The sequence below is a fragment of the Medicago truncatula genome, chromosome 5, assembly GCF_003473485.1.
Source record: "Medicago truncatula cultivar Jemalong A17 chromosome 5, MtrunA17r5.0-ANR, whole genome shotgun sequence".
NCBI lineage: Eukaryota > Viridiplantae > Streptophyta > Magnoliopsida > Fabales > Fabaceae > Medicago > Medicago truncatula.
In genome coordinates, this window is record NC_053046.1 from 28,710,864 (window position 1) to 28,733,689 (window position 22,826).

Here is a 22,826-nt window from a genome sequence, read left to right on the forward strand (position 1 = left end):
AACAAACACAAATATTCTAGAATTTAGAAAGTGACACTATAATGCACGTTGCAGGCATTTTTTTCATTATTTCCGGGGTCGTATATGGTTGTGTTGAAATTTGACTCAAAAATAGTTTTGGGAAAAGTTAACAATCATGACAAGATTTTTGAGGGATGCATCTGAAAATCAAATTGTGACACGATTTATGAATAAGATTTGTGTATCTTGGATCGTATGCAAGAAATCATGACATAATTTTGACAGTATCATGATACTTTTTATGATCAAGATCAATCTCTTTCTTTCTATTAGTAATGTCAGAAAGGCTGCATTGCATTTCTTTCATAAAAGTGAGGAAATAGTTTTCTAAAGAGAAATGAATAGTGTCCAAAAGTTTATAAGTGTTAAGGTGTGGTCATGATGAGAAAACAAACTATTTCTCACCATCTAAAACCTTCCAAATCCTCCTCTTGCCTTCTCCTAAAACCTTCCAAATCCTCCATTAACTCAAGTAACAACTCGTTTTCCCATACAAAAAGCGGGCGTCTCCGAGAAAAAGTCCAATTGACCTCCGTTGCCAAAATAGCCCCCAACTCTCCCACTTTTGCCAAGAAAAAAATGTCTCTTAAACACAATTTAAGTTTCAACATATCACCCAGAAAACAATAATGAATATTGGTTTTGAGAGGGTGTTTGTGCTTAGGTTGTTTAAGATTATCATAATAAGAAACTTTCATTTTTTATGAAATTGATTTTGATGGATCGAAAGGTATCTTGTATTATTTTGGTTTGTTTGTATTTTTCTTTGTTTGAATTATGGTGTTTTGATTCTCTGTGATGCATGGAGACTGAATTGATGTTTTTACACGAAGAATATTGACCTACAAGTTTAAGGTGCGGTTCCAAAAGTAAATTGTGTGGTTCTAACAATAGTTCATATAGACCTTGATGAGATCAATACAAATTAAATTTCACAATCGACAACAAAGTCAAGATATCTAAAATTTATTATAAAAGAGTATATAACCCCACGATCTGTTTTTTTATATAAAAAAGGAAAAAAAGAAAGAGAGAAAAACTTATGATCTAAATCTACCGAGGGTATGGATCAGTAATTGAGACTTGGTTCATCGATTCATTCAATCTCGTTGCACCTACGTTATCAACATGTAGCTGCATGTCCGGTAGCATTCTAGTTCCACTTCCTATAAAATACGCAGGTTTCGAAGGTATTGAGAGAGCAAGAGAATAACTATTAAGCATGACTGCAACAGAAGCCATGGTTGGTCTATCAATCAAGTTTTCTTGAATGCAGAGTAAACCAATGTGGATGCATCTCAAGATTTCATTTTGTGAAATGTTTTTTAATGATGGATCTATAATATCAGTAGCTCTCCCCTCTATCCAGCTTCTCCATGCCTAAAAGAAATATTTGCTCATATGCAAATAACCAAAGTAAGATAAGGTCGCCAATTATTTTAAACAATAATGTATATATAGATCACATAATCTTCTAATCTTTATTTTTTAATGATAATGAAGAAATTATAGCAAGAAAAGTATAACTTACATAGCTCAATAGATACTCCATATCCTCCCCATGAAAAATGTTTGCACTATTTTTATGACCACTTATAATCTCAAGAAGTAATACTCCAAAACTATAGACATCTGATTTTACCGAAAATTCTCCATGCATCGCATACTCAGGTGCCATATATCCACTGCATGTCAATAGACAAGCTTAATTAGTAAATAAATATTGTGATATTTCAAATTAATAATTTTCACTAATTCAGTAATTGCTACATACGGTTAATACATATGACTAAAAGTGAAATTAATATTTCACTTATAGTTGATTGAAATTAAGTTCTTGCGACAACTAAATATCTCAAGCTTATTTTGAAACTTACTAGGTTCCAACGATTCTATTTGTACTTCCTTCAGTTTGACCGATAACAAATCGTCTTGCCAATCCAAAATCGGATATCTTAGGATTCATCTCTTCGTCTAAAAGAATATTGCTTGCTTTGAGATCACGGTGTATAATGCGCAAGCGAGAATCCTCGTGAAGATAAAGAAGACCTCGAGCAATACCTTTTATGATATTGTAGCGCGTTTGCCAATTCAATTGTGTTTTCCTTGTCGGATCTACATATATAACCATGATCATATGAGTTTCAAAACTATATTTTGTCTTAATATTTGTCAATCTACAATCGTCGAACGGCGCTAAAAAATTGTAAACAATTTGTAAATACTAAATCAAACTATAATAGCAGTAATGAGTAAAGTTCATATTCACAGAGATTCTAGTCATATTTGTCTTTTATTTTATTCGTTAATGAATGTTTCTAATTTTCTCCGGTTATTATACCAATCAAAGTTTATATTAACCTTTTACCTAAGTACAATTTTGCTGTGCATTAAGCTGATTTTCAAACTTACCAAATATGAAGTAATCAAGACTTTTATTTGAAACAAATTCATAAATAAGTAGTCTTTCTCTCCCTTCTAGACAGAAACCAAGTAGCCTAACTAGATTTCGATGTTGAAGTTTGGCTACTAAAAGTACTTCATTTTTAAACTCAACATCTCCTTGGTCAGAATTTGTTGACAACCTTTTCACAGCAATCATATGCCCATTAAGCAGTTTACCCTGAAAAATGAAAATATTCCACTTTTAGCTTGGTTTGGTATGGTGAATTTTTTGAAGAAATATATGAATGAATAAAAATGGTATCATACCCGATAAACAATTCCAAATCCACCTTGTCCAAGTTTATTAGAATTAGAGAAATCACTCGTAGCAACTTGTATGATATCAAAGTTAAATTGCAATGACTCAACGATCGTCATATCCTCTTCACCTCCATCATCATATTTTCCCATATTGGCTTCACACAATAACGAATATGAAGTTAATTAGTTTTCATATACTTTTTTGTAATAAATGCAATAGAAATATTGTATAACATTGAGAGATATATTTTCTTAATGTAAATCTACAAGGAAAATTTCATTAATTTTGCTATTTCCCATATTGCAGCGGCGAAGCAAACACATTTTTACGACGGGTCAAATATAAAAATAAAATAAAATATATTCTTAAAACTAATATATTAAAAATAACATTTCAACAACTTATAAAGTAATTTACATTGATAACATGATAGTAAATTCCAATACTTGTATCAGCGTCATGCGTATTTATTTAGAGACTTATAGTTATAGATTATACGGACTTGTGTCATGCGTATTTATTTAGTCTTAATTTTTTTTTCTTTGAAAATATACTTTTTAAATTAAAATAATGATAAGATTTTGTTTAAAAATGATAGCTCTTTGAAAGATAAGTAAGAAATAATGCGTTGTCATCAACAATACTCTAATATGAAAAATAAATAATAACGTTGTCATCCCATCTCACTATATGAATTGGCAAATCATTATTCAACATGACATAAAAAAATAGGATTCAAATTCAACGACACAGAAAAATTCCGAGATTTTAAAAAGTCCAGATTGTGTGTTTTGGACTTTAAAGTAGGAAGACTAGAATCGTGAACAAGTTAAAAATATGGTTCTTTCAAACAAACAAAAAAATGGTATCAACAATTTATTTAAGTCATATAATGATAGTTATCAACTTTATTTTGACATCAGCTTTTACCGATCATTTGAGTTTTATTTGAAATAAACTAGTATAATATCGTAAAAAGACCATTATTTTTCTCACCTTGTGAGGTTCTTGTACGTCCTATTCGGATTATCGGATTCTTAAATCTGAAATATTTCAACATTTTTGAAGGTTTTATGAAATTTTTATGCCGTTTATATCTTAAAATCTAAACTGCATGGGGCGTGTGTGGAAAAGAAACAGTATCGTAGAAAATGTAAGTGAGCCATAATTTTATTATAAAAAAAGTTAAGCTAATAATAAGCTTTTGGTTGAGTAAAAAAGAATGGCTTTTGATCGGATTGAAATTGGATCCTCTCTTCTCTTTTTCCTTCAGCAATCTCTCATTTTTCTAATGCAATAGTTGGTTGACTCAAAGGAGAGAGAAAAAAGTTAGGGTGAATGGTTGAGAAATTATGGCTTCTCAATTTTAGAAGAAAAAGGGAAAATCAAGGTGTGTGGGGTGTGAAGCTTGATAGCGCTTTACAATGAACTAAAAATTTTTAGCGTCTCACATTCAACAGGGAAAACTTCTCATTTGCACCAAATCTCGTGGAATAAATGTACCAAATCAAAATTAGACATACCTTCAAAATTTAGTTTTGGCTTTCTCAATCTATAGAAGCAAATAAAAATGAGTACCAAAACCACAGTAACAACGGGCACTGTGGTGGCGATGACAATTCCTATTTTGCTGTGTCCTGCACAAATTTTAAATCCTTCTAGTGTTCAAGAGCTAAATACATAGTAAAATGTTGAATCAATTGTGGTAGATATGGTGCCGAAAACAAACCTAAAGAGGTATTATTGGTGACTGCCGAAGGTGGTAGAGACGGTGAAGGTTGTAGCGACAGTGACTCTAACTCAATTGTTGAATTGTAGAAGCGATAAGTATCAAATCTTAAGCGACAACTTGGTTTAACAACTTCTCCTCCTAATCCCATATAATATCTATTGAATGGATCAGGATCAATTTCTGAGATAGCCGTATATAAGCAGTTAGAGCATTGTTGCGAAGACAAATCAGGCATGCATTGAACAAGACCGTATATGGTGCTAAAATCTGTAGTATTCACACCATCTGCCTCATATTTGCGACGAGAGTCGCCAGATGCAGCTTTGTCTGTTAGATTTCTCATCACAAAACTAAGTGGTTCAATGTACTTGTCCGCTTCAGTTGTAGACATTGTATTACTAAAATATCGTGTAGGATCAGTTTCCAAGCTCCCAAGTATTGAACGATATGTGTACCTTAAAGTGACATCATCACCCCACAAAATGGCCTCTTTTTGATTTGGACACTTTGCTCTAAGATAGGCAATGGAATTGTTTAGGTTTCTACGACACTGATTTGGCTCAAGATCTCCGCGACACAACCCAATGGCCTTTATTTTGTCTGGGTGTTGGCCATATGAGAAATTGTAAAAACCGTAGTTAATTTCTGTGTGGGAAGAGAAACTGTATAGAAGGGTTTTAAGGTTGTTGTCGTAGGTGCTATTGACTGTGTAGTTTCCTCTGTTATTATCACATTCAAATATGGCTTTGGCTTGGGATACAATTATGACAATAAGACAACAAACAAAGGGATACAGAGCCATTACAAAATTTTGTTTGAAGTATGGACGTGAAATTAAAGGGTAGGTGGGTGTACTAGGTAAATTTGTAAAGGTGATGAGGTGTTAGACTTTTGAGTTGACTGACCATAAACTTTTACTACTATTCCTAATTTGGTGTTGTTGAATGTTGATTTCTTCAAATTTCAAAATAAAATAACATGATATTGTTGACTTCAAAGTTCAAACGTTAGAATTAATGGAGATGCGACGTTACAATCATATTCATATACTGTGTATATAAACGTGAGGTTTTACGTATTCCTTTACTTTGACTTTGATTTGGTTGATTTTGAGCTATAAACAACACATACAGTATATGTCAGATACGAATAGAAGAAAAATGCTTGATAAGGTATTGATTGAATAACAAACAAATATAACGAGAACAGAAAGAGTGAAGACAGTGGTGAGTTAGTAACAATGACATAATTCAAAAAAACAAGGCAACATGGCCAAACAGTACGAAACTTTCAAAAGAAAAGGACATTCCCCAAAAAACAATAATGCTTGATGTCATGAATATATTTTCGTGGAAAACACAGGAATGATATTTTTCAATCACTAGATACAACAAAATGGTCAACCACTCTTTGTCACAATGGAAAAAATATTTGGATACTAAAAATGGTTACTAAAATTATGCATTTTGTTTTTCAAAGACAGAGTAGGTGTCATGGTGTGAATCACAGTGTCTCAATCATACAATGTAGAAGGTTTCTTGGGAGTTTCTTGAGAGACATGTTGTTGAAGTTTTACAAACAAAAACAAGACGATCCTCTTAAGGATATTTTTTGGATGGATCGAGGGCCATTGATCGAAGAAGTGAGAAGCTATTTGCAACAAAAGAGGTATGTTATCGTATTTGGTGATGTATGGAGTGTGCATTTTTGGGATGATTTTGAATATGCTACAATTGATAATAAGGTACTTATCACAACAAGGAACATAGATGTTAACCATGTCTTTCATTGAAGTGCGTGAAATACAACCTGAAAAACAATCTTTGGAACTATTCAATAAGAAGGTGTTTATTTTGACAATGATGGATGTTGTCCAAAGGAGCTCGTTGATATAGCTTCCGCTATTTGAAAAAATGCAAAGATTTACCACTACCATTTGTTGCTATTGATGGTCTTTTATCTATAAAAGAGAAAAATGTGTGTGAATGGTAGAAGCTTAGTGAATATTTAAGTTTAAGTTAAAGGACTCACGTTTAAAAGCGCTAAAAAAAATTAGGTTTGAGTTTCGATGATTTGACGTACTATCTTAAGTCGTAAGCTTATTGCATTTTGGAATGTGTCATGGAGATTATAAAGTTAAGTCAAAGAGATTGATTGTGATGGAAGAAACAAGAAAGAATTAGGAAGAAGTTGCAGCCGAATATTTAAACAAGTTGATCCATAGAAATTTGGTGCAAGTTTATTCAAGTAGAATAAATGGAACAACTAGAGGTTGTTTTGACCATGATCTAATACGTGAGATGATCCTTAAAAAGTGTGATGATTCAGAATTAAGCAAGCATATCAATGAAAATAGCCATTCATCCATAAACGGAACAGTTCGACGCCTATCAATACCAAACCACTTCCAATAATTTCATGGAGGGTATCGAAATTGGAAAGCACACATGAATCACATGTAGACTTTATGAGGAGAATTCCTAGAAAGTATAAGTATTGGTTTTGAAGATGCCCTCCTTAATTATGTTCCTAAAAAATTTGGAAGCTTGATCCACTTGAAGTATTTAAGCTTCAGGAATTTACATGTAAAAGAACACAAACTTCCGAAATACATTGGAATGCTTGAGAACCTAGAGACTTTGGATCTAAAAGGTGCAACAGGTAAACAATCATATGTGACGCGAAACTTTATTCACAAGCTTAGAGAGCTACAACATTTTCATGGTAACAAGGTATACTAGACTCATTGAGTAAAAATTTCGTAAACATTGTAGAGCTAATGGGAGCTAAAAAAGCTGAAGCATTTAAAAGAATTGAGCATTTGCATTACTTGAGATGTGCACGAAAGCATTCTACCTACCACAGTGATTTAGATGCAACTGAGCATTTGGTTATGTGGAGAAACTGAGCATTTGGTTATGTGGAGAATTTGCATTATCGGAGAAACTGAGCATCATATCATCCTTTCTATGTGTATTTTTTCGTCAAAAAAACATAAAAATAATTTCCTATTTGTGCATGTTTGGCTATGTGGTGGCAAAAATTGATTTGAATGAATTGATTCTGTAAAATTGATTCCGACTAAAAGTAAGTTAAAAGTAAAGTGATTTGTGATTGAATACTTTCATGTAAATGTGAGTTAAACCGTAAATTTGTATGTAAAAATCAATTATGAAATGAATTACAAATCCTAACTTCAAGTAGAATCAATTCTTAAGGCAAAATTAATTCTACTTGAAAACAACCAAACATGTCAGAAACAATTCTTAGCATCCAGAATCAATTTAAATTTAGCTCCTCTAGAAGTGAAATCAAACATACACTTAATTTCATTGATTTGAAATTTATAACCTAACAAATGCTTCGAAATCTTCTACTAAAAGTGAAGTTGGAGAAGCTGCTAAAGTGGATTTCAGAACTTAAAAATCTTGCTAAGTTGAAGTTGGAAAACTCGGAGTTAACCAATGATCCAATGAAATCACTAAAAAAATATGCAAAGCTTGTTGTCCCTATCTCTCAAATCAAATGCTTATCTTGGGGAGAGCTTACATTTTCAAGATGGATGGTTTCCAAATCTAAAAGAACTACTACGTCTTCAAGATTGACAAAGGAGCACTGGCTTCTATAGAAGAACTCGAGTTTTGGAAAATGCCTCAACTCAAGAGAGTACCCACTGGAATCCAACACTATCCCTCTTGAGGCAAAAAGGCGTGCTTTCTCATTGTATCTTTCTTCTGTTCTTTTCTCTCAATAGCGAAACTTCCGTTCAATAAAAACAATGTAATTGTTTGTTAAAGAATGTTATCTTTGTTTGGTAGTGGTATGTGAATGTTTGAGTTTGTGATGAATGCAAGTTATGCAACATGATATAGACACACACACAAAACTAGTGTGAGTTGTTTGTGTTATCGTTCAATGATGATGTATTGACACCACTAATATATTAAACTTAAAACTTCGTACGTAACAGTTATGATAATCAAACAACCTATTTTATACAATAACCTCTAAATCTAATGTACATAAGCATTACAAGTTGTTTTGCTTATTTGTCTGAACTTTTCTAGCCGATTTCAGATTGATTTCAAAGTTTCATGATCCAAGACAGATACTAACAACAGAGAACTCTACAAATTTACATATGCATGTTTTTCACTAAATTCCGATCGGAGTGTTTTCTACTTTATGTTTTGAAATTTTCAAAATCTAAAATCAGTTTTAGTTTTAAATTATTAAAATTTTCAAAAACCAAAACTTAAAACCAATTTTTCAAGATGTCACATCCTTCAGTTTAATATATCCTTATTTAAAACATCACTAGATCACTGTATGACGGTCCTTCTAAAAATCATCTTCAAGGTAAAAATCAAATCCCATTTATGCATTTTTTTTTGGTGAATATCCCATTTATGCATTTAAAAAGAATAAGAACTAAAAAAAATAAGAAAAGAAGACTTATTTTTGTGGTTGATTTTGAAGGTAACTAAAAATGTCTGAACCCAAATTTATCCGAACACGTTTTGTTTTTAAAGTTAACTATGAAAACCAAAACCTCAGCAACCACCCCGACCCAAGGATTTTACTTTCAGTGGTTATAAATTTTCCTAAATTATCTGACACATAAAACTGGCATTTATTTTTCAAATAATAAAAATCTGTTTGTAGCAGCTGATAGTTTTATTCGATGAATTTCACAACATAATTTATGATGTATGATTGTATAAAATACAACAATAAAGAAACCATATATCAACCAATAAAACAAAATCAATGAACAAGAAAAAATATATTGAAAATGAATAGTTTCCATCTTTGATTGGAAATCAATAATCAATTAAACTGTGGAAGAATTCTTCATCAAATAAATTTTCACTGTCGTTTAACTTGCAATCTTACTCTGATAGTTCAACAGTAAAAATTGGACAGGACTCCAAGAAATAGCATCTTTCAACGATACAGCCTTGATTTCCTTAGTCCATTCACTTATTCCTATACTTGATGGATCTCAGATTGCCACTTGCTCCAATCTCTCTACAACTGCCATAGAAGGACAAAGTGAGTTATAATCAAAGATACTTAGGGTAATAGGACCTTAAATCTATATATTGATGGACCCAATATAATAATTCGATCCTTCTAGCTAGCTAATCGTTAACCCATGGCAAGTGGAATTGAACATCTTGCAATTCACATTTCATGGAAACTAGTTGTCCAATGGTCTTTTTCTTAACAACAATATCAGCAGATAATTTTGAATATAATGAAAAAGAAAGAAAACGTACGAAAGCTAATTTCTGACATATAAGGTGTGTGTAGGCAATCATGATCGGTCACAAACTTTCTAGCATAATCATAAGCATTTAGTTGATGTATGCTTCTTCATGGAGCTGTCCCAGGTTAAATGATAGAATTCATTCATCAGTGGAAGAAGTCAGTCCATTGACACAATTTGACAGTGGAATGAAATTGCATGCTAGATGAATTAAGATTCGAAACATCATGGCGGAGATATACTGGAATTGGTTAGGACTCTTTGGAATAGACTGACAAGTGTATTGCCTGGGTATTTAGTTTTCTCTTTTCTCTTGTAACTTGACATCTCACTTTGAAAGAAGCCTGAAGTTCAGCATCAATACAGTGAATTTCTTCCTTCTACTTTTTGGGTACATAATGAATCACAAGTGCAGGAACAAGCCAAAAAAATCAACCGATAAAAGGAGCATTAACCCTACACTTGCAACACGAATTTACAGGCTTAACATAGAATAATGAGTAGGTTTGGTTGCTTCAAAGTTAAATTCACCTATTTATGATATCATGAGGGACCTACCTTAGGGGATGAAAGTAAAAAATCACTCTGATAGAGTACTTTTTGATAGAGTTGCCTGCTATAGTCTAGAACCATTACACAACATGAGCAAAAATATCACAGTTGAATATCCAATGGCAACGGTAGTCAACAGAGGGGATCTCAACAAGTCAACTGAAGTCAGTTCCTGGAATTTTAGGCCTTAAGGACAAGGCTCAAATTCAAGAAGTTAACAGTGATAAGATCCATGGGGAGAAAGTCCCAAAGCAGGGATGCGCAGGGGGAAAGGCCTGAAGAATGGTGTGGGAATAAGAGGAGAAGTAAGAAAGGACAAGAAAAAGGGACTGGAGTGAGTTTGCAAGCTAGTTAGCACTAAGGGCAGGGCATACATTTTAAAAGGGGGATATGAGGTGAGAGGAGTAGCATTTTACAGCTTTTCAGCTGGGGCAATGGGTGCAAAATCCCCTTTGGTAGTTGTGATCTTTTTGCTCATTATATGTACCAGAGGAAAACGAAAGAAAAAGAAAAGCTGAAAACTACAAGATAGGTTTGGTATAGTGAACAAGTCTTAATTAAGTTGGGTACCTTGTACTGTACATAGTCTGAGAGGATGAAGAGTACAGCAATCACAAGAATTTGTGTTTGACAAGTCCACTTCAATCCCGTTTGCACTTCGAGCAAGGTATCAGCTCAACATTTTGCTCATTAAAACAAGGAACAATATTACCATGGACAGTTCCAGCATAGACTTTGGAGCCGTCATGTATTCAATAATTTGCTGCCACCTGTAAGTTCAACCAGTAGACAGCTGCTGGTAAAGCCTGTTATCCATGTTGGATCTAATTACAACAAGATTTCACCCAAGAACATGAAGAAATAAAGTAACACAAAAGAGCTAAGTAGATTAAGCAAGCATGCCAATGAGGACTTAATAAAAAGTAACCAGTATTTCTTCACAAGCACTTGCAGAAAAGTACTTTTTAAAATCATGCAATAACTAAGTTTTTTTTTATTAGCTTATGCATCTCTATTTTTTCAACAGCTTTTCCATTTAACTTCTTCAAAGATACCTATAAGTCTATAAAGACTTGTTCACAAGTGAAGAATGAAACATATTTTAATTGAGAAGCTCTCATAAGCTAAAAGCTAAACAAAACTAAGGATATCTTTGGTATCTGCATCTTTTGATTCATATCTATAGACAAGTATTTATACGTTGTCATTGGAATTGTTATAAAAAAAAAACAATCATTGGAATTTGTATACATAATGAACATGTGTGATGCATCCCCCATTCTATTACCAGAAATATGCATACATAATGAACATGTACCCCCAACTCTATTACCGCAAATGGCTATAGGGTATAAGAATAAACAAAGCTTTACAATTTTTTTTTTCTTCAAGCAAGTTATTTAAAGTATTTCAAACCATTTTAACTCACTGTATTCTACAATAGTATGTCAGTACTACACATTCAAAAGTTATGCAACCATCAAATCATAGTTCGACATAGACCAACTAAAACTAGCACTATCTACCAGCAACTAAGATAAAGGGCTTACCAATTTCCTTCAGATATTGAACTATTTCCCTCCTTTATTTCCTCCTTTGCAAATTCTTCAAGTATAGCACGTTGTCGTTCATTGATTGCACTAAAACAAGATGAGAGGACCAAAAGTAAATTGATGCAAATGATAAAGTAGCAGTAAAAAGGCTCATACTTGTGCATAAAGACGAAAAAATGGTTCGAACTTGATACAGATAGTGATTTATTATGGCACAAAATGCACATGTTGAGATATTGAAAAGTTGTGACTGTTTAGTTTTATCTTTCATATTTATTATATTGATTGTATTGATTAATCTTCCCTGTTGATTGGGGATTAACTAAGAGGCTCCGGCCTATATATAACTGTACATTCTGCCCACATAATACAATATAATGAACATATTTTCAGTCTCAATAGCACATTTCAAATTTTTATGTGAGAAATGTAAAAATATATGCAGCAATACGCAACCATGATAGTCAGCATTAACTAAACAACCATAAACGTTAGCATTATGAAATTGTAGACGGACACCAAAAGTGTGCAGCACTGCTTTGACCAATTACTTAATTTCCTATTTTCTTTTCCTGATGCCAGAATTTCAACAAGCATATTCATACGGAGTTGAGATCAGAATAACATTATAAGTATTGAGAAGTCCCACATTGGATGAGATATGGCCCGACCATGTGTTTATAAATGATGAATAGTCCTCACCTTACAAGCTGGTTTTTTAAGGGTTGAGATCAGACCAAAATTATAAGGAAATGCATTCCTCTGCTTCTTTACATGATAAATAAATAACAAATTCTTCTAACAATATTGGGTTATAAGAAGTAAATCAAAAAAAAAAAAAATGCTTGTTGAGGTTAAAGGATTAGTCATTAAGGAAGTGAAATACTCTAAATTACAAAATTGATATTGATGTGAATGATAGGTTGGATGTTGTTAACGAAAGATAAAATACTAAACATTATTTATGCAAATATCAGACTCCTAACTAATTGAACATCTAAACAAATCATGATATACAAGAAAATATAGAAACAAGTTCTAATTGATGATAAAAAAATACGCTACCAAATTTACAAAAAATAAATAAAATTATGGTGTAACAAGATATATTTTAGATTTCTAATAATGTTAACAAAAGAAGAACCTACGTGGGAAACTTTACACGGAAACGCACATACTGATTGCCATGATGTACAAAATACCCATGCTTTGGCAGTCCTGCATCAACAACTATAGTAAATATACTTATCCGGCATGATGATACAAAAAGACGATAAACTTGTGCAAAAATGTCATGATTAAAGGTTCTCCATTTAACCTTTGCCTCTAAATACTTGCAGCTGTCCTGGTTGAACACCCTTAGGTATCTGAGGAATCATGATTGCACAGTTAGATAAAACATGTCGAAAAAAGAAATCATGCCAGAAACAATTATATGGCAATGATAGGAAACAACTCAGAAGACTTAAATATCGTAAAAGAATATATGAGAGAAATTTGTGTAATGCTTGAGCAATTTGCACTCAGCTGATCCTCTATAATAGAATTTACATTTGCACCCCCCGATTTATACGCGACACTCTTAGTAGTAAATACAATTCACATTTACGTGCATATATGATACTACCTAGGTACATGGCTAACTATATACGTGAATATATTTGCTACAATACAACTCCAAAACTAATATTAATAATTCCAACTCAATCATTTTTTAATATATTTGCTACAACTCCAATATGAACATTATCAAGCTACGGCTTTCACTACATATGTTTGTATCTGGTTGAAACAACAGTATCGAGAATTAAATTTTAGCAAGATGAAGATATCCATCTGCGAGAGTCATGTGAGGTTGCCCATTAACTCCATTTTAGTCATTTGTGACAGATCAAACGTAGAAATTGGCTGCAATTTCATTCATGAGAATATTCTCCCTAGAAAAATTACTACAACTTATGTGAATTTGAAGGATCAATTAGCAATTATTTTCCCTAAAGCTCTTTCAGATTATGAAATTTGTTAACATTCCAACAAAACAAGTTGGAAGCATATGACATTTGTGCCATCTTGAGAGGAAGTTTTGATATTCCTTCTAAATAGCTCAGACCTTCTATATATAGAATAAGACACGATGATATGATCTCTGCATTTAGTTTAGTCAAACACTACAACTAAGATAATTTAGGTAGAGTATAAGTCATACACATCAGAAAACTTTGATTCAAGCGTGTGATTCAAATTTCAATTTTATAGACCAAACCTTGAAATGGGTAACTTCCACACCCACAAACTTTTCTGCACACTTGTAAAAAAGGAAGAAACAAAAACTGACAACGTAAATCTTGTCTTACCTTTACTTGCATCTTCCCTGATAAAGTAGGCACCTCAACTTTGCCACCAAGAATAGCCTGTCAAAATTACAAATTTGTGCTATTAATAACACAATACAGACTTCAGTATAAGTTTCCTAATTAACCGACTAACTAACTAAATAATTAGAGGTTGCCTAGCAACAAGCAATATCAAAAGATATGGAATCTAACATAAGAATAACTAAAGTTGCCTCCCTTGCATGTTATCCGTGAAATTTTGTTCCATCGTACAAATGGAACAGAGTCGGAAAACTTATTTAAACACTTTTTCATATTAACCCCAACATCCACTTCTTAAGAGCACACTTCCATTACATAAGTTTCCTCAGGAAAAAATGAATATTGTGACCTCGAGTAAGAAGAGAGGAATACAGTCGGTGCTTAAGAGTTTAGAGTCTCCGTAGGAAACTTTTGAGAATCCCACAATGGACGTGATATAGCCTAAAACAGTGTTTATAAGTGGGAGACATCGCTCCCCTTATAAGTCAATTTTGTAAGGATGAGTTAAGTCCAATATAAAAACCTAAGATTGTATCAAAGCCTGATTTGGCCTGATGGACGAGCGGGAGTACAAATATAACCATATGCTTTATCCCCAAACAGTGAACACAACGGTCCAAATATACATAACACAGCCATCAAGATTGCATATACATGATACATATTAAATTGCAATATTAAGAATATGCTAAGCCGAATAACTTATGAACAAAAGGGATATAGGAATCAACTGGGGGAAATGTGAAATGAGACTTGAATTCTTGAATTTTCTGAAAGAAAATTATTTGAGATTTGTAATTCAGACACATTGATTCACTCATGTGCAATCTCGTTTTCCAATTTCTCCATCTCAACATGGTATGTAGATCATAGGAAAACCAAATCTATGTTTAAATAATAGACCTACTATCCATGGATCAACACTTCTTTTTTTTTTTTGGAAAATGGGTATCTTTTTAATCTCCATATACATCAGAGAGGGCAACTGACATTTAACTAGTTTCCCTCATTTTAGACTGATGCTGTTTACATTCTCAAGGCTAAAGGGCCTCTTGTAGGTTGTAGGTGTGCTTAGGCTTGTTTGTAAAGAAAAAGGCCTGCAATGGGTCATGTATTACATAAAGCACTGGATCGGAGTGTGAGCATAGTTGGAATACTTTTGACCACACGAGTTAATATTAAATTATTATTTCTTTTTCAACAAAAATATTAAATTATTTAAATTAGAAAAGTTTCACACAACGATTATGTACTATATATAATACATTGAATAGACTAACTGTAGATCCTCGTATTTATTACTCTATAATATTCTCTAGTGTGTAAAATAGACACATTGATATCCTAGTATGCCCCCACTTTTTTCTCTTTCTCAACATCAACCAGCATAGACTTTCAATCATGTCATACACTCCTACTTTTATCTATCAAAGACCTTGTAAGAAAGCATATTTAACATGTGCTTATGAGGTCAATAATAGCAGCAAGGAATTACCAAAAGTGTTGCACAAATTAAGGATTTGATTTGATCCTAGGTAACTATTACTTGATTCCTCATGTGATTGTAAATAAAAAGCATGTGTGCAAGTATGATTTCGGAAAAAATATGATGTAACTACTGGCTTCATATGGCTTGTATTATATGCATCATTTTAATTTGCTTGTGTCTCTCAGCCTACCTAACAGTTAAACTGCTGGCTACACAGAGCAGCGAAAAGTGGTTTTCTCGGAGTTCCACCATTGTGGGAAGAACATCAAGGATGCTTAGATCTATCCCATCTTTAATAAGATGATAGATGGAAAATACTGGAAGAGCTGTTGGGGTGAAGAGCCACGTGAGTATGAGAAACCACTAAAATATACTTTGCTCTAACCTGTGTAAAGCTAATATTAGATTCCACGTAGATATCTGCACCATCCCTCGAAAAGACTGGATCCTCATCCACCTATTTCAACGAGAGAGAAAAATAATACTCCAGTAAGAGTAAGTATAGCACATAATGAACATGTCAACAAACATATTATACAAGTAGAGCAGAAAACCTATTCCTGTTCTAAACAGCAGTATATAATCTTTTACATAGGAACAGATATATTAATCGAGATGTGCTACTACTATGTATCAAAAGTGATGTCTCCATGCACGTTAACAATATGGATCTTATATAACAACAATAAATAAGACAGTTCTCTGTCAGACAAATATGGAGAAGGAAATAGCATTAGTTTGAGAAGTAAAAACTGACACCTTTACATGCTAAACTGTATATTGAACAGCAATAATTGCATGATCAAGGAATAAGGAAAATGAAACACTTCTATGCTGTTGCATTTACATGTCCCTAGTTAAGTTATAGAAAATTACCTATGGATCCAGGGAAAGGGTCGGACAATTTTTTCTTGAACAGACTAAAGGGAAAAACAAAACTTGGACACCTCAGTAAGATTATTTATATCTTCATAATTTTAATTGAGGAAAGGGTTGGGAAAAAAGATTCCCATGAAGGTGAGAATGAATTTTATCTGACTGCCACAATACCACACACACTTGCAAATATTTCCTCAGAATGTAAAATGTACTTGTCAAACACTTTTTCTGGGGAATACTTGGGAATAATCCTATCATTATCTACCTGGGAAATTTATTCGCATGAATGAATTCACGTCCTTGATACAAACATCCCCTCTAGATGCTAAATTATGAATGCTTAAACGTGCGAGAAGCTTAAAACGTAGAAATTACTCAATGAAGCAAATAGGAAAGGGTTAATGAGAAAGAATAATATTCTTTTTCCGACCAAACTAAGTGTGTATTTAATACATTACACAACCATTAGATATTATGAGTCTGGCTCTACATTTCTATTACACTTTGAATAACACGAGAAAGTATGCATGGAAGCTAGCGTGTAATCTTAACTTTTAATGATTAACATTTTATAGGACATTTAATGAATTGACCCAAGCTTGCCAAAATAATCATGTGCAGTGAATGAGTCTAATGTGTAAATTTCCCTTTAATAATACAAAGTTTGGTTAAAAGTAGTAATGATTCATATTACAGGTATGCATAAGTAGGTGTTCTACAGCAAATATTTTGACATAAAAATATGAAAAACTTTGCCTTTATTTTAATGTATAAACTCCCATGTCGACCACCACTTCCAGCAGCATTCCCACCTTCTGGCACATGGATTGTATCTCCTGAATCCACACCTACCAGTTCATTGAAACTATGATAAGATTTAACAGAAAGATTCCGGCTTTTTTCTAATAAAGCATAAAAAGAACTGTATTGCATATGGTCAACCAAATCTAGGCAGGATAGTTCTTAAGCATTGATAAAACTTTCCATTTCTAAAATACTATTATAACTATAATTTATAACAATTAACACCTTAGTAACAGGGACTAAAGGTTATCCCATTTCAACATAAAATTGAGTAGGAAGGATAAAGAGTAGCTTTGAGCTGATACTCTGGAGGTAAAGAATTTCCAATATGAATAAGTAGCTACCATAACAATAATCAGAACTTATTCCACTCATCAGATATATTAATGAGCTGCCAAGGTACAGTTACAAGTAATTTACCTGCTGGTATGGTAACTTTAACCTCTTTAATCCCTTCAATAACCCCAGATCCTCCACAAGACAAACAAAACTCCTGCACAAAATAGATACGCAATACATATTTATACAGAGCAACCAACCTCAAGAGTACTTATTGTGAAATTTATGGAGGACCTTAATAATGCGGCCAGATCCTTTACAAGTAATGCATGTTGATGTAAATGGTGGGATTGTAACCTGGAAGCAAGTCATGATAACAAGGACAGAAGAAAGTATTAGTAATCAGAACTCCAGTACGACAAAGAGAAACCAGCACATGCATGAATCAAACATTCCAATGCACTTACTCGACCGGCACCCCTGCATGATGGACAAACTGTTCGGGTAGCATTTTGTGGATGTCCCCGTCCATCTGGTTTGATACAGCAAATTATAACCATCAAAAAGGATAATCATTAAGTCAAGGGAAACAACAAATGTTCTGGCTCACTTCACTACAAACAGATGTCACAACAGACAACACTTAATTAAACCGGTGGCACACACTTTTAAATATTACCCCAAAAATGTTCCACAGCTTAGATATTAGTAAACCTCGTCCAAAGAATTTGGTTCATTAGTAATATTTGTGCATCGTGGATCAAACTCTACAATTAGTCAAGGGTGAGAGGGAAGGAAGAAAAGCTTCCCTAACGTAATGCAGCCAGCCACAGCTCAGGCCTAGGTTCTACCATTCACAAATAATTTTATAAGATTACTGCTGGTTGCTAATCAGCCTGCCTTTTTTCTATTTTGATACACAGATAGGTAACTATAAAACATATGTTTTATTTAACCTCCACCCCACAGCTAAGCAAAAAATGGTTCTTGACTAAAGCTCTTGTTACAATGAAATATACACAAAATGTTGCATTGTCTTCTTTCATAATCAAAATATGCAGACACTGTTTTACCATTTCCTAACACAATAATAAAACAGGTACTTCTCGATTATAAGCAACTTTTCACTTTTTAGACTCATTGAATAAATGATGTATGTGGTCTATTATTGAGACCACATACATCATTTATTCAATGAACCTAAAAGGTGAAAAGTTGCTTATAATTAAGACCGGAGGGAGTGTGTGTGTGTGTGTTCTACCCGGGCTTTTCACAATTCCCAGAACATATTAGCTTTACTCACCACAATTATCACAGGGAACTGCTGCATCAAATGACACATTTTTGGTGCATCCTCTCGCGGCTTCCGAGAAGGTAAGTGATAGCTCCACCTATTGCCAAAGTAATAAACAAATGGTTAAGCTTGAAAAAGTAGGAACCGAATTCAAACAAACTAAAGAGAAACAAGGGTTAATTTGACCTCTATATTTGATGAGAACTGAGTTGTTGCTTCTTCAAATATCTGTCAAGGAAAAAAATATTATGAGATTTCTTAGCAGAACACTTAAATGAAATGAACAAAATATGAGAAAAAAAATTTACCTCAGAGAATACTTGATGAAATGAATCAGAAAAATGAGAACGATAGGCCTTTCTAAATCTTTCTGCATCATCGTAATTGTTACCATATCCCATATTCTCTGAACCGTGAGCACGCATCTTAAATTGAGAAAGTATTTCATGAAAGAAAACGATGGAAAAATGTTAGTTTATTTTAGATTCAAAATAGGAATGAAGGAAGGCTACGAATTACAGAAATTTTGAATGGTCATGATCTACCTTGTCATACTCGGCCCTCTTTTTAGAGTCTCTTAATGTCTGAAATTATATAAGAAAAAAATAAGTGAAAACACATAACAAAAATGCAATTTAGAATATCATCTTGTTAGTTAGTTTAGACAATAACCAAGGGAGGGATGTAGATGAATGAAAGTGTGAGGAAAACAGACCTCATAAGCTTCTCTTACATCTTGAAATTTCCTCTTTGCTGATGGATTACTCTTATTTGCATCTGGATGGTACTTTTTAGCAAGCTGCACATAACAGGAAAGTGTGATAATACAGTCAGTATACACTAAAGGAAGGCCTTTGATTTTCATATTTTAATGTCAAAGGAGTGTCATGAACATTATGGCGTAATTTGATCCATGTAGCCGACCCCACTTAGTGGGATAAGGCATGGTTGTTGTTGTAATGTCAAAGGAGTGTGATGACAGAAAATACAGTGATTGCAAAACAAAATGCTTTAGTCTTGGGCAACTGTTTTTAGTATGATTTAAGCTTCGAGAACAGTTTTTTTTATTAAAATAAAACTGCAGAATAAAAAGACTTCCACAAGCCATACAGTACTCCTTTAAAATTATTGTGGGAAATTAGTAACTCTCTGCACATTAGGATTTCGTTATTCTGATTAAATTCATTTTTGGATAAAAGAAGAATTCATCAACATGAAAAGAATCAGAATATAATTACTATAAATTTGGAGGCCAAGCGTTCGGCTAAAATAAAGGGAAAAGGCGAAACAACAGTTAAGCTAAGCTTCCCAATCCCTCGACATATGATGGGAAAACGCCAAAAGGATAATAAGCTTCACTAGATAAAACACAAGAAACTCCCAATAGAAGTCAAGCACCTAACTTTATCCCTCCCACAAATCTGTGATTTTACTGATTAAACTATCTCCTCTAACTATTGTTTACACTTCATAACATTCTTAAAGTATTCCTAGTTGTATCACCGTGGACATGACACTTACTTCAAACTCTCAAATTTAAAGTAATGTGTTGACCACCAAGAAACTAGATAAATGCTAATTGTGCATAAAAGGGTAAGTCACCAAGAACTAGGGTTAGCTTGGTGAAGGCATAAGCAGTAAGATAAATTTTATGCTACAAAGAACCGAAAACAAGAATGACTATGTTTTGATTACAATCCACATAAAGGTTTTCCATCATTTTATCAATAGCGCACTATGTGGAGTGGTCAGCGGAGGGTGACCGCTACAGCACCCTTCACTAAATTGTGTTTCAGTATAGTGGGCCATGCAGCAGCTTTCTAGCAGAAATAGCTGATTATTACGCCGCTTCCTTGACTGCCTGCTGAAATGCCAAAAAAATTAAAAAATAATTAAAACTTTTGGCCTTTTCTGGGGGCACTTTAGGGATTTTAGCCTTAAAACACATCGGAAGATAGATTTTAGGGTCTGTTTCTCTGTGACTCCAGTGTTACCGGCGATTGTGCCTCTCCAGTATTCTCTCTCGTCTCTATTCATCTCTGGAGATGTCAGTTTTCTGTCTCTCTGCATCTCTACAGATTCTCAGACACAGCCTACTGCCATCTTGGAGGCAGTTTGCCTAGAGATTCTCGGACACAGCCTGCTGCCATCTTGGAAACAGATTGCCATTATCATTCCTTTTGCGCTTACTCAATGGCAATTTTCAGTTCTATTTAAGACACTAATCGATCAAAACATGTGTCTGTATTTGAGTAAATGTTCTGATTTTTTAGAATTTAAATTTATATAGTGTACATTATATAAATTGTATAAAAGATTTAAGATTTACGACCATTCTGCTATCCAGTTATTGTGTTTTTAGGGTCGGCTCCTCCGGTTTACTTTCTAGAATTGATAACAATGGTTTTCCCCTTAATAATAATAATAATATGGAAAAATTAAGTTTACACGGGTTGCAGTTTTCCTAGGGTTGAATTCAAAATAATCACTACAATAAACCATAAAAGACATTGAAATCCATTATTTTCTCACACGAAACGAGGAACGTAGGCACACACAACATTATTTAACATGAGTCGTGCATATTTATCAAATATTTATTCCAAAAGTTAAAACTAAAGGTACGTGAATTTTTTAAGTGGTCATAGAAAAATAGTGCATATGAGAAGTGTTCAATCAAACAAAAAAACTATGATTTCCTTAGCATAACGGCTACACTTTGTTGAGAAACACTATTGTACTTAGACAATTGTGACTAGAATATATCATCTAACGTCGGTTGCTATCACTCCTACCAAAAGCCAATGGGAATGAAATTTCAACTCTCCTAATAAAATTGATCAGGATGAAAACTATAAATCATCTCCACTCCCCAAACGTTGCAATATATTTCCAATCAACTCCATGATTACTCTACTCAATTAATCCTACAGATAAAGAGATTTCCAGCAATCACTCACCGAGTGAAATGCCTTCTTTATCTCATCCTGACTAGCATTTTCACCAACACCAAGTATCTGATAATAGTTTCGTTCAGCTGAAGAAGAATATGCTGCTGGAACAACAAAACATAACAAAAAAAAAAAACAATCAAATAAAACAAACAAATAAACAGTAATAACTAATAACATTCAGACACACATTTTTGTCCTAAACCTGCAACACCTGGTTAATCGCGTTAAAAATGTAGTTAATTCAGTTCACGATCAAAATTGTGGTTAATCCAACTACATGATTAACCACAATTGTGCATGTGATTATCCAGGTAGCTAACCATTGAAAACTTTAAATTGATTCATGTTTAACTCAAAACCTGTAGCATAAACATAACGATATCTGAATGGAATTCCTGGAATTAGATAATCCTCTTTTTTCGTATCAAAACTGCAACCGAACAAACCTAATATACACACAAAAATTGAATTTAATTAATCAGCAACAAAGAAAATGAGAAAAATGAAAGAGATAACAAAATCTAAGAAATGTAACATACTTCGTGAAAGCAACAACGATTGATGAGATGAGAATAATTTCCGGAACGAATCAATTTCATGAACGAGAGGTTGTGATGCAATGGAAGAAAGAAAATGGCGCCGATACTGCATTGGAAAAAATGGATGAAGTGAGAAATGATGCTTGAGAAAGTGATTTTTGCGATTAATTGGTTTAATCACTTACCGGCGATAACAACGTGAACCTTCTCATTCGAGGAAAGTGATTGCGAATATAGCTACCAAGTTTATATAGCTTGTAGTTTCCGGTGGCGCTGCGAAAATGAGATCTTTGGTTCTCGAGGTTTTAGAACGCTGAGTTGGGGTTTTGGCCACTATGATATTTTAATCTAAACGACATCTGGTCAAGCTCGTTTA

General features: G+C 33.4%; 2 protein-coding genes across 8 annotated transcripts; both read right to left on the reverse strand.

Annotated features, from left to right (window-relative positions):
* Positions 1-783: 783 nt before the first annotated feature.
* Positions 784-5,356, reverse strand: LOC11442310 (putative receptor-like protein kinase At4g00960). The gene is made up of 7 exons (XM_003615161.4): positions 4,458-5,356; positions 4,252-4,365; positions 2,734-2,882; positions 2,434-2,644; positions 1,899-2,136; positions 1,553-1,706; positions 784-1,401 (listed from the first exon to the last, which is right to left on the reverse strand). Exons 1-7 carry the CDS (start codon positions 5,260-5,262, stop codon positions 1,075-1,077), a joined length of 1,998 nt encoding a protein of 665 aa, XP_003615209.1. The 5' UTR covers positions 5,263-5,356; the 3' UTR covers positions 784-1,074.
* A 3,863-nt stretch (positions 5,357-9,219) lies between these two features.
* Positions 9,220-22,826, reverse strand: LOC11427385 (chaperone protein dnaJ 1, mitochondrial). Of its 7 annotated transcripts, none has more exons than XR_003012546.2 (21): positions 22,636-22,825; positions 22,451-22,556; positions 22,271-22,357; positions 21,918-22,009; positions 19,673-19,756; positions 19,503-19,541; positions 19,266-19,382; positions 19,144-19,185; positions 18,967-19,054; positions 18,131-18,195; positions 17,958-18,020; positions 17,805-17,877; positions 17,337-17,428; positions 16,087-16,158; positions 14,192-14,248; positions 13,156-13,204; positions 12,986-13,055; positions 11,835-11,924; positions 10,855-11,054; positions 9,743-10,076; positions 9,220-9,497 (listed from the first exon to the last, which is right to left on the reverse strand). XR_003012546.2 is itself a non-coding variant. In XM_024785176.2 (19 exons), the coding sequence occupies exons 1-19, from the start codon at positions 22,660-22,662 to the stop codon at positions 11,063-11,065; spliced, it is 1,344 nt and encodes a 447-aa protein (XP_024640944.1). In that variant the 5' UTR covers positions 22,663-22,826; the 3' UTR covers positions 10,912-11,062. The 7 variants fall into 7 exon arrangements, 1 of the variants encoding a protein (XP_024640944.1); XR_003012545.2 differs by having other exon boundaries at positions 9,743-9,847; positions 21,918-22,012; XR_003012542.2 differs by having other exon boundaries at positions 21,918-22,012.

Bases quoted from the DNA above. Each gene is read 5' to 3' on its own strand.
- LOC11442310 (XM_003615161.4), bottom strand. From the start codon at position 5,262: ATGGCTCTGTATCCCTTTGTTTGTTGTCTTATTGTCATAATTGTATCC. The intron at 4,366-4,457 runs GTTTGTTTTCGG...AAATTTGTGCAG, and splicing joins CACCAATAATACCTCTTTAG to GACACAGCAAAATAGGAATT. The intron at 1,707-1,898 runs GTAAGTTTCAAA...ATTGACATGCAG, and splicing joins AATAGAATCGTTGGAACCTA to TGGATATATGGCACCTGAGT.
- LOC11427385 (XM_024785176.2), bottom strand. From the start codon at position 22,662: ATGAGAAGGTTCACGTTGTTATCGCCG. The intron at 22,013-22,270 runs GTTTTGAGTTAA...TTGTTGTTCCAG, and splicing joins TCGTTATGTTTATGCTACAG to CAGCATATTCTTCTTCAGCT. The intron at 18,196-18,966 runs GTGAGTAAAGCT...GTATCAAACCAG, and splicing joins AGTTCCCTGTGATAATTGTG to ATGGACGGGGACATCCACAA.